General features: G+C 35.3%; 2 protein-coding genes across 4 annotated transcripts; one reads left to right on the top strand and one right to left on the bottom strand.

Moving 5' to 3' along the window:
- Positions 1-2218: 2218 nt before the first annotated feature.
- Positions 2219-11297, bottom strand: creb3l4 (cAMP responsive element binding protein 3-like 4). 3 transcript variants are annotated; one of them, XM_067361460.1, is made up of 11 exons: positions 10837-11297; positions 10479-10616; positions 8144-8257; positions 7790-8030; positions 5456-5580; positions 5286-5375; positions 5099-5205; positions 4822-4890; positions 4642-4726; positions 4471-4567; positions 2219-4260 (listed from the first exon to the last, which is right to left on the bottom strand). In XM_067361460.1, exons 2-11 carry the CDS (start codon positions 10512-10514, stop codon positions 3980-3982), a joined length of 1245 nt encoding a protein of 414 aa, XP_067217561.1. In that variant the 5' UTR covers positions 10515-10616; positions 10837-11297; the 3' UTR covers positions 2219-3979. The 3 variants fall into 3 exon arrangements, with proteins under 3 accessions (XP_067217561.1, XP_067217552.1, XP_067217570.1); XM_067361451.1 differs by lacking the exon at positions 10479-10616 and having other exon boundaries at positions 10837-11296; XM_067361469.1 differs by lacking the exon at positions 10837-11297 and having other exon boundaries at positions 10479-10820.
- Positions 11298-11670: 373 nt separating this feature from the next.
- Positions 11671-19439, top strand: slc39a3 (solute carrier family 39 member 3). The gene is made up of 4 exons (XM_067361478.1): positions 11671-11954; positions 12169-12353; positions 12798-12928; positions 14568-19439. Exons 2-4 carry the CDS (start codon positions 12194-12196, stop codon positions 15255-15257), a joined length of 981 nt encoding a protein of 326 aa, XP_067217579.1. The 5' UTR covers positions 11671-11954; positions 12169-12193; the 3' UTR covers positions 15258-19439.
- Positions 19440-19812: the final 373 nt, after the last annotated feature.

Raw genomic sequence — 19812 nt, 5'->3', positions numbered from 1 at the left:
GCGCACCCGTAGTTTAAATCAAAGTGCGCGTTCAAGAGACGGGACAAATATGTGAAAAAGTATGAAGTTATATTTATATGTATTTAGGCTCAGATGAGATTTTAAAAGAACACTCAAGGTTAAATGTGCTTTTCTATTTAAACAATTGGCTAATAATTCCTTTGAAGTGCCTGATATTTCAAATAATTGACAATAACTATAAAATAATAATAAAAAAAGATCACTGAACTAATGGCTGGGAATTATACTATTATGAAAAACTTTATGCATATATCAAGATGTATGTGGAAAATATGATTTGACAAGTAATGATGATTACAATTAAGTTATCGTAGTTATCACTATAGATATTGTTAGCTATCACTATATTGATTGTTATTATAGTTATCACTATATTTATCGTTAGTTATCACTATAGTTATCGTTAGTTATTATTATAGTTATCACTATATTTATTGTTAGTTATCACTATAGATATCGTTAGCTATCACTATATTGATTGTTAGTTATTATAGTTATCACTATATTTATCATTAGTTATCACTATAGTTATCGTTAGTTATTATTATAGTTATTGACTAACGATAACTATAGTGATAGTTATCGTTAGTCATCACTTTATTTATCGTTATTTATCACTAGATATCATTTGTTATCATTATAGTTATCACTATATTTAGTTATTTTTTATAATTATCACTATAGATATTGTTAGTTATCACTATTTTTATCGATAGTTATTATTATTGTATCGTTTGTTATCACTAGATATCGTTTGTTATCATTATAGTTATCACTATATCGTTAGTTATTTTTATAGTTATCACTATATTTATAGTTAGTTATCACTATAGATATCGTTAGCTATCACTATATTGATTGTTAGTTATTATAGTTATCACTATATTTATCGTTAGTTATTATTATTATAATCACTATATTTATCGTTAGTTATCACTAGATATCGTTTGTTATCACTAGATATCGTTTGTTATCATTATAGTTATCACTATATCGTTAGTTATTTTTAGTTATCACTATATTTATAGTTAGTTATCGCTATAGATATCGTTAGCTATCACTATATTGTTAGTTATTATAGTTATCACTATATTTATCGTTAGTTATCACTATAGTTATCGTTAGTTATCATTATAGTTATCACTATAGTTATCGTTAGTTATTATTAGTTATCACTATATTTATAGTTAGTTTTCACTATAGTTATCCTTAGTCATCACTATATTTATCGTTAGTTATAAACTATAGTTTATCATTATAGTTATCACTATATCGTTAGTTATTTTTTATAGTTATCACTATATTTAGTTAGTTTTCACTATTTTTATCGTTAGTTATTTTTGTCATCACTATATTTATCGTTAGTTATCACTATATTTATTGTTATCGAGTGTCATCATCTGTTTTCTTGACTAAATTCTCTTTCTTTAATGGTTTGTGGCTCAAATTAACAACAATAAAACATATTATGAATGTAACTTTTATTCAGAAGACAATAAAATAAGAAAAGACCCAATCCATTCCATCCTCAGACAATCTGAAGCATTAAAACAGTTTGACTGATCTCAGATCTGATGTTCTGAACCGCCTCGTCTGGATTCATGTTTTCAGTTAATTATAAGAAGCAAAGCGTAAGCGCAGCTTTGAGGTTTAGTGTGAATCTGCTTCATAAAGACACTGATTCCAGTGTTCAGACGTAGATCAGTTCTGTAGCGGATATCAAACCACAACTGGAAGAGGATCAGATGGACAGAAAATCCCTCTCCTGTGGTTTCTTCTGTTTACACCCACAAAACCATATCTGATCCGTGTCAGATCGTGTGATTAAAAATAAAAGTTTTTTTGTGCCAGTGTAAAATCTATGGAAGCTTGTTTCAGCCACGGAATAAAAAAAATAAAGGTAATTGCGACTTTTTATCTCACAATTCCGATTTTTTTTCGCAATTCGAAGTTTATCTCGCAATTTGATTTTTTCACAATTCCGAGTTTATATCTTGCAAATCCAATTTTTTTCCGCAATTCAGTTATCTCACAATTCCGATTTTTTTCACAATTTGAAGTTTACATCTCGCAATTCAAAGTTTATCTTGCAATTCTGATTTTTTTCCCGCAATTCTAAGTTCTCACAGTTCAGATTTTTTTTCCCCAAAATTCGAAGTTTGTATCTTGTAATTCTGATTTTTTTTCACAATTCGAAGTTTATATCTCACAATTCTTATTTTTTTCACAATTCGAAATTTATAACTTGCAATTGTTTTTTTCCCACAATTCGGAGTTTATATCTCACAATTCTGTTTTTTTCACAATTCAATGTTTATATCTCACAATTCTTATTTTTTTCACAATTCGAAATTTATAACTTGCAATTGTTTTTTTCCCACAATTCGGAGTTTATATCTCACAATTCTGTTTTTTTCACAATTCAAAGTTTATATCTCACAATTCTTATTTTTTTCACAATTCGAAATTTATAACTTGCAATTGTTTTTTTCCCACAATTCGGAGTTTATATCTCACAATTCTGTTTTTTTCACAATTCAATGTTTATATCTCACAATTCAGATTTTTTTGCAGTTCGGTTTATAACTTGCAATTAGGGCTGGGCGATATATCAAATGCTTTTGTCACGCGCATTTCGTCAGTAAAGCCGGTTCTCTGATTGCCGTTAAATCGCCATCACCTGCTTTCAAATGGAGCGGCATTTAATAGACAGAGCCGTAGATCACTTACAAGCCACGCAATATCGTGTTCATATCGCAGATGAATTGCCGTCAAAAAACAAACAAAACAAAAACATTTGATATATCGCCCAGCCCTACTTGCAGTTCTGATTTTTTCCCGCAATTCGAAGTTTATATCTCGCAATTTTGATATTTTTTTTTTCACAATTCGAAGTTAATATCTCACAATTCAGATTTTTTCACAATTCTGAGTTTATATCTCGCAATTCTGATTTTTTTCCCGCAATTCAAATTTTATATCTCACAATTTTTTTTCACAATTCAAAGTTTATATCTCACAATTCTGTTTTTTTCACAATTCGAAGTTTATATCTCGCAATTCTGTTTTTTTTTCACAATTCGAAGTTTATATCTCGCAATTCTGATTTTTTTCCCGCAATTCAAATTTTATATCTCACAATTCTTTTTTTTTCACAATTCTGAGTTTATATCTCGCAATTCTGATTTTTTTCCCGCAATTCAAATTTTATATCTCACAATTTTTTTTTTCACAATTCAAAGTTTATATCTCACAATTCTTTTTTTTTCACAATTCGAAGTTTATATCTCGCAATTCTGTTTTTTTTCACAATTCGAAGTTTATATCTCGCAATTCTGATTTATTCCCGCAATTTGAAGTTTATATCTCACAATTCAGATTTTTTTGTAGTTCGAAGTTTATATCTTGCAATTCTGATGTTTCTTACAATTCTGACTTTTTCTCGCAATTCCATGTTTATATCTCACAATTCTGATTTTTTTAGAGTTTATATCTCGCAATTACGATTTTTTTTTGCAATTTGAAGTTTATATCTTGCAATTCTGACTTTATTTTATATATGCTTGTTAGATATAAAGTTTATACAGATATAAACTTGCAAATGCAAAGAAAGGTCAGAATTGTGAGATAAAAAGTTGCAATTGCCTACTTTTATTTTGTTATTCTGTAGCGGAAACAAGTTTCCATAAAAAGCAGCACAAGTGACAACCAAATCAGTACTAAACAAATTTAAGGTACAAACAGAAATGTCCCTCAATCAAACATTAATATGTATTAATTTCTGGACACACTAAAGCACATGACTATCATCTGATGATGATGATGATGATCACTGGCTGCTCAAACACACCTGTGTCTGAGTTCAGTGAGAATAAATAAAGGCGTTTCAGGAAAATGCTTCTCAAACAGAGCCGGCCACACCCGGAGCCGAACCTCTCCCCGCGTCTAACAGGAACGCTCACATTTCATCTGCATGTGGCGGTTTGGCTGCGTCTGTGTTTCCTGCAGCTACAGGAGCCGTTAAAGCCAAAGACAGAGTGTCTGCTTCTGCTCCGGTCGCAGCCGTGCCGTTCTTCTGCTCGCCAATCAAAGCCTCTTCTGGCTGCTGCGGCCCGTCAGAGTCCCAGTCTGTGTCTGTGAGTTTGAGTTCTGTGGGCACTGAAACCATCGGCTCATCTTCCCCCGCGTCCTCCAGGAGCGCAGGAGAGCCGGCGTCATTCAGGATGTTTCTGGACATGACTGCACAGAATCAAACCACATTACAAGTCAAGCACAAGGTCTGCCTGGAACCCGTATTACAGCTGCTGCGATTATGCATTATTTAGGCTGATCAATTCTTTGGATATCAATACAGGAAGTTTCATTCATAATCTTTGGTCCCTCACCATGAGTATCAGCACATACTGTGGCAAGCCTATAGTGAATGGTGTTTCAATGACTTATTCTCACCTCCGGACGGAGCGTAACTGTCCTCCAGTGACTGGGAACTCCGGCTGAACGGACTGTAACTCGGGAAGATGAGTAGAGCCAAAGAGAAGATGAGAATCTGTGAGGAGGAAGAACACACTGATCAGATGAAACATTGATGCTGGTGTTAAAGAGAGAGAGACGCACTCGTACCATGATGCATGTGCTCGTCTGCGCCGCTTTGGTGGCCGTTTGCTTGATCAACGCCTGCAGTTTATGCAGCTGCGCCATAAGAGACCTGAAACAAACAAACAAACGTCATGGAGGTGACTGGATTCTGGAACATTTGAGGGGAACAATCACTGTGTGTTCACTAATGTTCAGCTCACGCACATGTTGTGTTTCTCCAGCTGGGTGACGGTTCTCTGCAGCTCTTTATTCTGAGCTGAACACGCTGCCACCCTAAGACACACACACACACACACATTTCAATGAGGAATACTGTGACATGTTAGTTCCCAGAAGAAAACTCAAGACTACAATGGAGGCGTTTCATGGAGTTCAGAAACACTGACACTGATATAGAGAAGAACTCCCGCTGGAGGGACTTTGGAAACCTTTTTCATGCTCAAACAGCAACATTACACACTAAAGACACATGTGGTCTCACCTGCTCTCCAGACCGTCTATATACTCCTTCTTCCTCCTGCGACTGTCCTGTGCCGAGAGTTTGTTCCGGATTTTCCGTCTCACTTTCTTCAGGATTCTCTCCTCGGCCTGTGAGATTTCAACAGTCCCATCAGCACTGTATTCATCTGAACACTCTCACACTCACACACACATGTGGCGGGTCTGACCTTCGTTAAGGGCAGATTATTGGGCAGTGAAATTCCCTCCTGATCCAGGAGCTTCTGTTCCTCCTCTGTGAGCTGAAGTTCAGGATAAACCTGAAAAGGAGAGTTTAAATGTCAGTGACATCAGCTCATGCAGCTTTTGGCTGAACTCTTGCTTTAAAAAACAAACATACCAAAAAACTGTCGGGGTTGTGCATGTTTTGCATGTCATGAGTAGAAACATTCTCCACTTTGACGGACGACACCAGCTCGTTGACCACACATGACTCTGACAGCAGCATCTGAGAGCTCCACTCGTCTGAACAGAGACACGTGAAAACATCAAGATTACATATGGATTACGTGAGGATTACATGGGGTTTACATGCGGATTAAATGTGGATTACATGCAGATGACATGCGGATTACATGTTGATTACATGTGGATGACATGCATATTACATGCGGTTTACATATTGATTACATGCAGAATACATGTGATTTACATGCATATTACATGCAAATTACATGCAGATTACATGTTGATTACATGCATATTACATGCAGATTACATGCGGCTTATATACATATTACATGCGGATTACAAGTAGATTACATGTGGATTACATGCAGATTACATGTGGATTACATGCAGATTACATGTTGATTACATGCAGATTACATGCAGATTACATGCAGATTACATGCGGCTTATATACATATTACATGCGGATTACATGTTGATTACATGTTGATTACATGTAGATTATACTCGGTTTACACTCGGTTTACATGCGGATTACATGCAGATTACATGCAGATTACATGCAGATTACATGCAGATTACATGCGGCTTATATACATATTACATGCGGATTACATGTTGATTACATGCAGAATTACATGCAGATTACATGCATATTACATGCGGATTACATGTTGATTACATGCAGATTACATGCGTTTTATATACATATTACATGCGGATTACTTGTGGATTACATGCAGATTACATGTGGATTACATGCAGATTACATGTGGTTTATATACATATTACATGCGGATTACATGTGGATTACATGCAGATTACATGTGGATTACATGCAGATTACATGTGGATTACATGCAGATTACATGCAGATTACATGCGGATTACATGTGGATAACATGCAGATTACATGTGGATTACATGCAGATTACATGCGTTTTAAATACATATTACATGCGGATTACATGTGGATTACATGCAGATTACATGTGATTTATATACATATTACATGCGGATTACATGTGGATTACATGCAGATTACATGTGGATTACATGCAGATTACATGTGGATTACATGCAGATTACATGTGGATTACATGCAGATTACTTGCGGTTTATATACATATTACATGGGGATTACATGTAGATTACAATCGGTTTACATGTGGATTATATGCAGATTACATGCATATTACATGCGGATTATATGCATATTACATGCAGATTACATGCTGATTACATGCAGATTACATGCAGATTACATGCGGCTTACATGTGGATTATATGCATATTACATGCGGATAACATGTTGATTACATGCAGATTACATGTGGATTATATGCAGATTACATGCGGATTATATGCATATTACATGCAGATTACATGCGGATTATATGCATATTACATGCGGATTACATGCAGATTACATGTGGATTACATGCATATTACATGTTGATTACATGCATATTACATGTTGATTACGTGCATATTATATGCGGATTACATGTGGATTACATGCAGATTACATGTGGTTTATATACATATTACATGCGGATTACATGTGGATTACATGCAGATTACATGTGGATTACATGCAGATTACATGTGGATTACATGCAGATTACATGCAGATTACATGCGGATTACATGCAGATTACATGTGGATTACATGCAGATTACATGCAGATTACATGCAGATTACATGTGGATTACATGCAGATTACTTGCGGTTTATATACATATTACATGGGGATTACATGTAGATTACAATCGGTTTACATGTGGATTATATGCAGATTACATGCATATTACATGCGGATTATATGCAGATTACATGCAGATTACATGCGGATTATATGCATATTACATGCGGATTACATGTTGATTACATGCAGATTACATGCAGATTACATGTGGATTACATGCATATTACATGTTGATTACGTGCATATTATATGCGGATTACATGTTGATTACATGCAGATTACACTCGGTTTACATGTGGATTATATTCAGATTACATGTTGATTACATGAAGATTAAATATGGATTAAATGTTGATTACATGCATGTAATGTTGCGATTCTCCTCGTGGCTGATTGGATAGGTTCATGAATTATTAACTCTTAAACCAAGACGTTTTTAAAACCCCAATGGGAAAAATACTTCCAGAATCATCAAAGCCGCTGAAAAAGTGGGCAGGCTCTGTGGCACTTTCCAGTCACATGACACAGGAACAGGAAAAACAGGAAACGCTCACCCAGCTCTATGGAGATGACATCCATATGTGGCGGCTGCTGCTCTGCGATGGCTCCGCCCACACCACTGATGTCATACACCACCTGATAGACAGCGGGCGGCTGCAGGCTGCTGCTGTGGTTCTGCTCGTCTGAGTACTGATCTTCAGACAGGCCGCTGTCGCTCTCGGACAGCGCTGACGTGTACATCTCGTTTGGGTTGATGGCGTTCAGAACCTCCTCAGATTCGCTGTCATTCAAACTCTGGAACACAGTCAGTGATGCTTTAGGAGCCAGTCAAATGAACAGAACTTCGCCGTGAGAATATGGGGTCATTAACCCTTTCAGCAGAGTGAATGTGGAATCATGTGACTCACACAGCGCGGCTCGACGCTCCAGTCCTCCGTGTGTCTGTCCAGACCTGCGAACAGGATCCCAGAGCAGGACTCGTCCAGGATCAGCCCGCTCTCCACCGCCTCTTCAGCGTCATCCTGTAACAGACTTACATCAGAAACTGCCCTCTGCGGCTCAGAAACATGAAACTGCACTGTAAAAAACATCCCGTTAGATTCATGGTAAAAAACTGGAAGCTGCGGTTGCCAGAAATGTACCATAAAAACATGCTGTTTCTGGTATTACAGGATGGGATATTGGTGCCTGTGTATTTTACAGCTCATTAAGTGATTTAATGTTAATATAGACACCAAAACACCAAAAAAGCCACATGGTGAATCAGAGTTCAGTTGATCTAAACACCAAAATAATGCAGTAAATATAGAAAATGTAACTCAAAACACTCATTACTGATAATTACTGAAATGTAAAGAAATTAAACTGCATAGCCAGTTTTGGTAGCAAGAGACTTTTTATTGCTCTTTTCCCTATTGTATATTTTAATAATTATCATAAATTAGGTATAATTCAAAAGATTAAACACTCGAAATTCATCCTGTGGAAACAGTTTTGAAATTGTAAATGGAAACAGGACTTGAAAACCTTTTAGCAGCTCAATTTTTGTGGTATCAACTTCAAATTTGGACACAACTATTGGCTTTGATTTTATACCAATTTTCGAGTCCAGGTCAGTTTGTAAAATATATATTTTGTATAAAGTAAAAAAAGTTTAGTTCAGTCCATTAACTTTACAGTAAACTTCTATAACTTTTTTACATTTTCATTTTTTTAAGTGCTTTCTCTTCTGAAATAATATTTCTTTAAAAAGAGACCAGCTTTAACCTGTACTCCAAACATTCACGAACTACAACCATTTCAGTTCAGATCTATGATCAGAGAGGGCGGTTTTTAACCCTCTGGTGCTGTTCGGTCATTTTTGACAGAAACATTTTACATTTTGTTTTGTTTTTTATTTCATCAGAATGGTACGAAAATTGGTAAAGGTTTTATCGCACACAAAAAAAATCACGGACAAGATTTGAAAAGCTTAAATGGTCTTGAAAAACAGCATCAAAAATGGAGCGCATTGGAAATGAATAGGAAGCGAATTTCCTCTAGTGGAAGCGTGTGGTACTGCGCACCAACAAATTATTACTGAAAGCTCATTTTTTGAGATATCAACCTCAAATTTGGAACACAACTCATTTAGATTTATTTTCTCACAGTTTCAGAGTAAAACATGTTTTGGAAAATAGATATTTCATATAAAATGTAAAAATAGTATTTTGTGCATTTTTCATATTAATAAACAAACTTTTTTAAACATTTTTTTCATTTCAGCAGTGTCTTGTTTAAAAAGAGACCAAACTTCAGCATTCAAGATTTATGACAGTTCATGTTGGAAATTTCATTTTCAGGTCTATGCTCAAAAAGTGAATAAATGGATTATAACTACAGAATAAATATAATTTAGTTCCAAAAATGGGTTATTTTTGACCTCCACATGATTTTTTCAGGTTAAATATAAAATAGGGACTTCTGGGAAAGTCCTTTTACTGTTTTCACTATAAATCATATAGTAATTCATAGTTTTCCCTTGTAAAAAACATAAATTTGTCAGTATTTTAAAGGGATAATTTACCCAAAAATGAAAATTCTGTCATCATGTACTCACCCTCAAGTTGTTCAAAATGTGTATAAATTTCTTTGTTCTGCTGAACACAAAGGAAGATATTTTGAAGAATGTGCCCTACAGAGGCCTGGTTACAAACTTTCTTCAAAATATCTTCCTTTGTTTTCAGCAGAACAAAGAAATTTATACACATTTTGAACAACTTGAGGGTGAGTACATGATGACAGAATTTTCATTTTTGGGTGAACTATCCCTTTCAAGTAAAATTGCATATCATTTTGTGAATTTTAAACAACTAAAGCAGGTAAACATAAAAACTGATATCATCATACTTAATCACAGCAAACTGATTTTTTTTTTAAGTTTTCTGAAATGTTGTTTAAATATGCAAATCAGGCACTATCTAATTAAACATGCACTCTTTTGCATACATTTCCAGAACACTGGATAAATCCAGGTTCATAATTCTCATTTGATTTTGCAGACAAAAGTTTTTACTGAGCTTTTTATCACTCCATAAATCAGAAAATACTGTCAACAGACAGAAAATAATATATTTTACCATGTTTATAGAAGTAAAATGTATAAATCAGGCAAATGATATATGAATTCAGAATATATGAATAAAACTGTAAAGTTTGGTGTGTGTGAAGCTGCTGAAGTGGAGATTTATGACTCAAACTCACCATGTTTGTAGCAGTATTTTTCTGTAAATACGACATTTTTCAGTGTAGAAGCAGTAAATAACCTGTCTCAGGTAAAGTGACACGTGAGGAGGAGTGTCAGCGAGCTCTACCTGTCTGTCTGCTCACCTGTCTGTCTGTCTGCGGGAGGATGTGAAGATCCTGGTCAGGGTTTGGACTGACTTTGTCACAATAAGAGACCCTTTGCTCTAGTTCAATAACTAGTTTAGCATTAAGAACACATACAGTATCAGCATGTAAAGATTAGATTACAGCAGCATAAACAACAGCTGTCTGAAGTTGAGCTGTCAATCACAGTAAACAAACCGCGCTTAAGGTGTTTTCTGCACGTTTTACTCACTCGCTCGGTGGATTTGGCGTCCCCGGACACGATATCGGTCTCTCGCATCCTTCACACACGCGTGTTCGGTTTATTGTGCGGGCATACGCGGATATTTCTCGCTGTGGATCCGGATCTTCTGGTTCATTTGATTCAGTGTAATTCACATCCGCGTTCAGCGTGTGGGCGGGGCTCTGGAGAGCACGTCATCGCGCGCCTCTGCGTGAAGTGAGTTTAAAAAATAATTATTTTTTCGTTAACTCTTCTCTCTGTAGTGTCACTTCAAAGTACATTAAAGTTCCTCAGTATCAATATTCGAGTGTAAATTATTTTTCAGACTTCTGTTAGCGACACACACAGTCACGTGATATCTGTTACGTTTCTCCGCACTAGTCAGGATGGACCAATCACAGTCGTTTATGATTACTTATACTGTTATAATAATTTTTTATTATTATTTAGGGGGATGGTTTCCATTACTAATGACGTGTAAAAGCAGTATAGCACATCACAAACAAACAAACAAACAAAGTAAACAAATAAACAAAAACTTAATGTCAAGTTTTTGTTAATTTTAACAAAATGTTACATTTATTTATACATATTTATATATAATAATTATACATATTTATATATAAGTATATATATATATATATATATATATGTTTTCAGCATTTAATTCATGTTTGTGATGTTCTTTGTGCATGTTTAGACAAGTTGTGGACAGCAGTGACTCATATTGATTCATGTTTCGCAAATGATTCACTCTATTGTGCCGGATCTTTTTAGTGTGAATTGGATGCAACGGCCAGGCAACTGACTCGTCCACTGAATCGTTCACTGAAATGAATCAGATTCAGAACACGTCGTGACTCACCGCCCGCTTCCCGAAAACAGGAACAGAAGTGCAGCCTGTACTGGAACAAACCTCAGCAAACACACGATTACCGCTCGAGTGATGTTCATTTAACATAATCAATACTAACAAAACACAGATCGAGAAGAAAGTGAGAATGTTGATGTGCGAATAACTGTGTTCGCGTTCGCTTGTGATTCAGTCTCGTTTAGTTTTTGTTTGAATAAGAAGTTCGTTCTCCAACACAAAACTCAAGTAATCTGCTTCAGTTCATTGTGTATTGGTAAGTACTTGCTAAACATTTGTTTCTGATTTTTTCCACTGACCCCCTAGATTATAAATATATGTAAATATTATTTGGAAAATATTGTTACTTTATTTTTTTTTTTCGACTCACTAAAGTACTGAACTCTTAGATTTTATGTATTTAGATAATTTATTTTCATTTATTTTTTATAATTTTGCTCTAAATGTTGCTGTATGTGACTGATCCTCAGGTGTGATGTAGAGACCGTGACGAAGATGACGATGATGATGGAGTCGGACCAGGTCTCGTCAGCTGAGTCTGCTGGGCTCCAGATCAAGATGCTGATGCTGAGGCTGATGCTGTGCTTCAGTCTGCTGTGTGGCTTCGGCCCGCTGTGTGTGATGAGACGAGCCGCGCGCTGCAGCTCTGAGACAGGTGTGACCAGTGATGATGACCCGCCCTATGCAAATTAGCGCTTTTTCTTTAGATTAATCATTAAAAGATGGCAATCACAATTAAAAAACCCACATGAGTAAATCACCTTTTGAAAGAAATTTGATGCTTTTAATAAAGACTGTATCAGTTACATCGTTACACCAGTAGGTGGCGACAAGTGGCTGTTAAAAACATGTATTTGTCATTGAATCATTCATTCAAGAGATTCGTTCAAAAACACTGATTCATCCAGTAATGAAACAAGTGAAGTCTTTATGAGTGAGTCATTGAATCATTCACTCAAGAGATTCGTTTAAAAACGCTGATTCATCCAGTAATGAAACAAGTGAAGTCTTTATGAGTGAGTCACTGAGTCATTCACTCAAACCAAGTTTTTTAAAATAATTAAAATTCAAAATTTTTTAAATTAGATTTGTTTTGAAGGTGTTCGACACAGACTTCTGAGTCTGGCCTCGTGTCTGTCCTGCGGCGTGTTTCTGTCCTCCTGTCTGCTGGAGCTGCTGCCCGACTATCTGAACGACGCGAGGCAGACCTTCAGCCGGCTCGGCCTCGCTGTGAGTCTCCGTCAAATCACTGCCCATGTGCCGCATCTGTCGGTCATCACAGAACACAAGGATGTCATGAATGATTCAGTATAAACGTTGTCTAAATCATCCTTTTTAGAATCAGAATGTCTTTATTAGCCAAGTATGTGCGTTTAATGGTGAGTGTACAGTATTTAAAAAAAAAGTGTTAAAAAAACACATTCAAAATTTTAGGGTCATTTTTTTATGTTTTTGAATGTTTCGAGTCTCTTCTGCTCACCAAGAATGCATTTATTTGATCAAAAATACAGTAAAAATTGTGAAATATTATTTGATCAAAAATACAGTAAAAACAGTCAAATATTATTCCAGTGTAAATCAGCTGTTTTCTATGTGAATTGTTTTCAACATTGATAATAATCATAAATGTATCTTGAGCATCAAATCATCATATTAGAATGACTTCTGAAGGATCATGTGACACTGAAGGCTAGAGCTGAAAATTCAGCTTTGATCACAGGAATAAATTACATTTTACTATACATTCACATAGAAAACAGCTATTTTAAAGTGTAATAATATTTTTGGATTTTTACTGTATTTTTAATAAAATTAATTCAGTTTTGATCACAGGAATAAATTACATTTTACTATATATTCACATAGAAAACAGCTATTTTAAAGTGTAATAATATTTTTAGATTTTTACTGTATTTTTAATAAAATAAATTCAGCTTTGATCACAGGAATAAATTACATTTTACTATATATTCACATAGAAAACAGCTATTTTAAATTGTAATAATATTCTTTGATTTTTACTGTATTTTTAATAAAATTAATTCAGTTTTGATCACAGGAATAAATTACATTTTACAATATATTCACATAGAAAACAGCTATTTTAAAGTGTAACAATATTTTTAGATTTTTACTGTATTTTTAATCAAATAAATTCAGCTTTGATCACAGGAATAAATTACACTTTACTATATATTCACATAGAAAACAGCTATTTTAAAGTGTAATATTTTTTGATTTTTACTCTATTTTTAATAAAATAAATTCAACTTTGATCACAGGAATAAATTACATTTTACTATATATTCACATAGAAAACAGCTATTTTAAATTGTAGTAATATTCTTTGATTTTTACTATATTTTAATCAAATAAATTCAGTTTTGATCACAGGAATAAATTACATTTTACTATATATTCACATAGAAAACAGCTATTCTAAATTGTAATATTATTTTTGGATTTTTACTGTATTTTTAATCAAATAAATTCAGCTTTGATCAGAGGAATAAATTACATTTTACTATATATTCACATAGAACACAGCTATTCTAAATTGTAATATTATTTTTGGATTTTTACTGTATTTTTAATCAAATAAATTCAGCTTTGATCACAGGAATAAATAACATTTTACTATATATTCACATAGGAAACATTATCATTTTCTATAATAGTAATAATATTTCACAATTTTTACTGTATTGTTGATTAAATAAATGCAGCCTTGGTGAGCAGAAGAGACTCTTTCAGAAACATTTAAAAATTGTACCAACCCCAAACTTTAACATGAGTGACACTGTAACACTTCACAGATGCTGCACACAGATGAGTTCCTTTAAACCAGAGTCTCCCCGTCTGTCCGCAGCTTCATTTCCCGCTGGCCGAGTTCATTCTGGCCATGGGCTTCCTGGTGGTGTTTGTGGTGGAGCAGATGCTGCTGGCGCTGAGAGAGGAGACGGGCGACGTCTCTCACGAGAAGCAGGCGCTGATGGACTCTCACATCCAGTGTCACGATAAAGACGCTCTCAGTCGTTCCCAGCAGCGCTGGAGGCGTCTCTCCTGGACGGACGGATCCGGCTGTGGGGAGGACGGGGAGTGTCACGTGGGTCTGCGTGTGTTCCTGCTGTCGTTCTGTGTGTGTGTGTGGGCTCTGCTGGAGGGTCTGAGCGTCGGATCGCAGCAGGATCCAGAGGGCCTCCTGCAGACGTGTGGAGCGCTGCTTCTGCACAACGGAATCGTGGCGTTCGGTCTCGCCGCGCGGCTGAGCCAGTACGGTCTGCGCCGGGGCGTGGCGTCCGGCTGTCTGCTGCTCTTCTCCGTCACGTGTCCGGCTGGGATCGGGATTGGTCTGGCGCTGGTCGGGATGAATCCGAGCGCTCAGGTTCAGCTGGTCCGCTGCGCCGTCGAGGGTCTGACGTCTGGGATCTTCATCAACGTCGCCGTCGGTGGATTGCTGTGGCAGGAGTCGTGCTCTCCGAAGCATCGCGTCCATAAAGTCGCTTTCCTGCTGACCGGATTTGCTCTGGTCACTGCCGTTCAGTTCAGTAAAGTCTAAACACACATTTCAATAATAATCAGAAAGATTTTTTTACATTTTCTGTTTGAGTGCTGCAGTATTATGATCAGAGTACAGTTATCATCATAATCGCCTTTATTCTGTAATCATGTGCAACTTTAGATACAAACACACGTCTGTATTATCATATGAGGGCGTTTCTTCAACTAGGGGCACTTTTAGCCTTGTGAAGTTGAATAAAATAAACTTGTTCAAAAGTCATGTAACACATTCTCTTAAGTTTAAATAATTTCTCTAGTTTTAAGGTCTGTAAGAGGACAAACTTAGATTACAAGAGAAATTGTTAATATTTTACATTTTTTCCGACCTGCAATGAACAAATGTCATTTCCACCACATCTCAATATACAGCTATTATTTAAAAATAGAATAACTTATGCCACTTAAGAATTATCTAAGATCATTTTTGTAACTTTTACCAGTTTTTCCACAATGTACATTAATTATACATTTGCCAATGAGATAAAATCAACTGCCCTAAGGACCAAATGCTGAACTGTACACCTGTCACACTCTGAAATTTAATATTGGTTTGGGTAAGAGTTTATTAGAAAATAAATAACTATAATTTTTATATTAAGTAGAGCATGATCTCATAAATTGTGGATACATTTTTAATGTGTGATGAGAACTTTTTTAATAGTTTTTAAAAATGTGTGTGGTGATGGAAATGACGGGCGGTGGTGGAAATGACAGGGTGTGGTGGAAATGACAATGAGTTAATGTGAATGTAGAGAAACAGTAGAAATATTTATTAGAAAAAACTTAAAGTCTTCACACTCATTAAACTCAATTCACAGAATCACTAAACATAACCACACCTGTTTTAGCGTAGTGCTGAGTTTGATGTATAAAACAAGATTTGTCTCACAGATGAAAGTTACAGTGCATACTGTAAATAACCCACACAAATGATGGCAAGGCAAAAATATAAGCAATAAATGATGAATCAAAATTTCAACATTGTGAGATAATTATGAGGCTATATAATTGTGAGAGTTTGATACTGAAATGTTCTTATTGGTCTCTTGAATGAATACTTATCTTCTGTAAAGAGTAATTGTAAAGAACACCTGAAACTGTATCATTTAAATGGAGGTGTGGAATGTGGAAAATTTTGAGCACCTTGAATGCGTGAGTATGTTTGCATGTGTGTGAGAGAGAGCGTTTGACAGATCTGTCTCTTTTAAGTCTCTCCTTCATATTTTATAGGGTCAGCTTTTATTTTGTCCCTATAGGCCTGTGACCTTTCTTTTGTTGTCTTAGGTGGCATCTTAAAAATAGAAAAAAATGAAATCAATTAATATAAACGTAATATAATTTAGAAATAAAAAATCATAATATAATTATAAATATAAAAAGTATTGTAACATACACTATATTGCCAAAAGTTTTGGGACGCCTGCCTTTAGTGCTTATGAACTTTAATGACATCCCATTCTTAATCCGTAGGGTTTAATATGGAGCTGTTCAGCAAGGTTTAGGAGTGTGTTTATGGAAATTTTTGACCATTCTTCTAGAAGCACATTTGTGAGGTCAGGCAGTGATGTTGGCAAGAAGGTCTGGCTCACAGTCTCCGCTCTAATTCATTCCAAAGGTGTTCTATCATGTTGTGGTCGGGACTCTTTGCAGGCCAGCCAAGTTCCTCCACACCAAACTCACTCATCAATGTCTTTATGGTCTTACTTTGTGCACTGGTGCGCAGTCATGTTGGAACAGGAAGGGGTCATACCCAAACTTCCCACAAAGTTGGGAGCATGAAATTGTCCAAATTGTCTTGGTATGCTGAAGCTTTAAGAGTTCCTTTCACTGGAACTAAGGGTTCAAGCCCAACCCCTGAAAAACAACCCCCCACCATAATCCCCCTCCACCAAACTTTACACTTGGCACAATGCAGTCAGGCAAGTACCATTCTCCTGGCCACCACCAAACCCAGACTCGTCCATCAGATTGCCAGACAGGGAATTGTGACTCCTCACTTCAGAGAACACGTCTCCACTGCTCTAGAGTCCAGCAGCGGCGTGTTTTACACCACTGCATCCGATTCTTTGCATTGCATTGGTAATGTAAGACTTGGATGGAACTGCTCGGCCATGGAAACCAATTCCATGAAGCTCTCTACACTGTTCCTGAGCTCATCTGAAGGACACATGAAGTTTGGAGGTCTGTAGCTATTGAGTCTGCAGAAAGTTGGCGACTTCTGTGCACTGTGCACCTCAGCACGCGCTGACCCACTCTGTTATTTTACGTGGCCTACTGTACCACTTCGTGGCTGAGTTGCTGTTGTTCCCAATTGCTTTCATTTTGTTATGATACAACTAACAGTTGACCGTGAAATATTTACTAGTGAGGAATTTTCACAAATGCGCTTATTGCACAATCACGGTACCACGCTCGAGTTCACTGAGCTCCTAAAAGTGACCCACACCTGTGAAAGTGAAAGTGACTGGAACTTCTGAATTCAATGATTTGGAGGGGTGTCCTAATACTTTTGGCAATAAAGTGTATTGTTATAAAAAGTATTACACAACTATACTCCCACTATCCATATCAATTGTACTTCTTAACCATAAATGTCATTTCCACCACATGCTGTCTTTTCCACCACAGAGGGCAGTGTGGTGGAAATGACTGTGGTGGAAATTACATTTCTGTAGTTTTTTGTGAAAAAATGGAAGATAGCTTCACTGATTCACTTTGAATTACTACTTAGCATTTCATGTACGCAAAATACTCTTATTTAACTTAAAATGTTTAGCTTTTTAAAAACACCCTTGAAGGTACAGCATGTTTGGAAATGACGTAGAATAAATATATTTACTGATCTAGCAATATTTACCTTGATTTTTCTTCATTTGTTGTTGATGAAAATTTAAAATTTCCTCCATGTCCAACATGTGCTCTGATGTCACTGAACATTTCCACAGAAACCACCTAAACAATCTTTCACACAAACTTTTTAAAGGGACATTACAGCATTGTGGTGGAAATGACACCGATACTGTGTGACAGCTATATTTTGTGTAAAAAGTAATATTGATAGTAGTCTCACATTAAATACTATAATGTATTTTAATTATTTTACTAGTGCTTAATTCAGGTACATTAATAGTTACCAGATAAATCATATTTTTAAACTGTATTTTCATTGTTGAAGTTTAAAAGTCTGGGTGTGGGACAAGGAGAAAACAGTGATTTTGACACCTATAAGGAGGTTGGAAAGTATGAAAAAATCATAATAGAAAGGTAGTAAATTTTTTTAAAGGTGGTTTTGTTGATAGTTTGACAAAGAAAAAAGAATTTGTCAAAAAATATATGTATTTTTTAAAATATGATCAAAGGACATAAAAGTGCCCATAGTCTAAGAATCACCCATGAACGTCAGTATGATTCACACACCTGATCACATGACAGATGTGATCAAACACTGGTGTGTAAAATTAATAAATGCCAGATGATGTGACACACTGCGATTGACAGACACAATATTGTGTGTGTTGTTTTATTGTGTGTTGTGTTCTGTTGTCAATAGTGTAATATTTTTAGATGATGTGGTTTTTATAATCAATTATCACTGCTTTTGTCATTTTTTACAAGATGGACAAAAAAAAAGTTATTCGGTTTCACCAAAACTTCAGTTTTACCGAATGACGATATTTTCAAAAGATGCTAACAGGCTGATATCAAGCAAAACAACAATCAAACATTTTATATTTAGTTCAAGTTTTTAAAATATTACAACATTTTCCATGTTTTATAGCGGTTGCACCGAATGACCTGATGTTTCGGGACATGCGTATGATCAAGAGAAAACATGAATTTATCAAATTTAATTACTTTGTTTCATGACCATGTGGTCCTTTGCTGGTGTCTGAATGATGTCACATCCTGTCACATGGTCCCTTTATATCGGTTACTCCGAATGACATCAATGAGATTCATTTTTCCGGACATTCTTTCTCATAACAAAGCAACGACTTCTACACATAATTTTAATACTTTTTTGCACTATGTTGATATATGATGTTATAAAATCATGCCAGAATAAAAAATATATACATTTATTACATTTTAATATATTTTAATCACAAATGAAATGGCTGTTTTGGCCTTTAAACCGAATGACCTTTTGACACTTTATAATCTTTAAAATACCTTTATATGTAGCAAAATATAATTAAAACCTTTTGGATTCAATAAAAGAGATCTAGTTGTACTTCCTTACACACTTTGGATATCATATCTTTGCTTTTTATTATTATTAACCCTTAATCGGCTCTTGGGGTCAATCTGACCCCGCTGACAGTTTCCTTCATTTATAAAAAGTGTTCCCTTCATTCAATTTAGATTTAATTAAGTTCATCATTAAAGTGTTTTTTTCCATTAAAAATCTATTTTTTCATAAACCAATTTATGACATGGTTAAGTATTTGTACAGTCAGTAAATAGGTAAAAAAAATACTAAATATCCACAAAAACACAGCATAAATGCTTAGATGAGAAGTAAATAAAAAAATGATATATATATTATCAAA

Source organism: Chanodichthys erythropterus, chromosome 2 (assembly GCF_024489055.1).
Source record: "Chanodichthys erythropterus isolate Z2021 chromosome 2, ASM2448905v1, whole genome shotgun sequence".
Classification (NCBI taxonomy): Eukaryota; Metazoa; Chordata; class Actinopteri; order Cypriniformes; family Xenocyprididae; genus Chanodichthys; species Chanodichthys erythropterus.
Note: the sequence above shows the minus strand (reverse complement) of the source record. Positions and strands in the feature narration are given on the sequence as shown.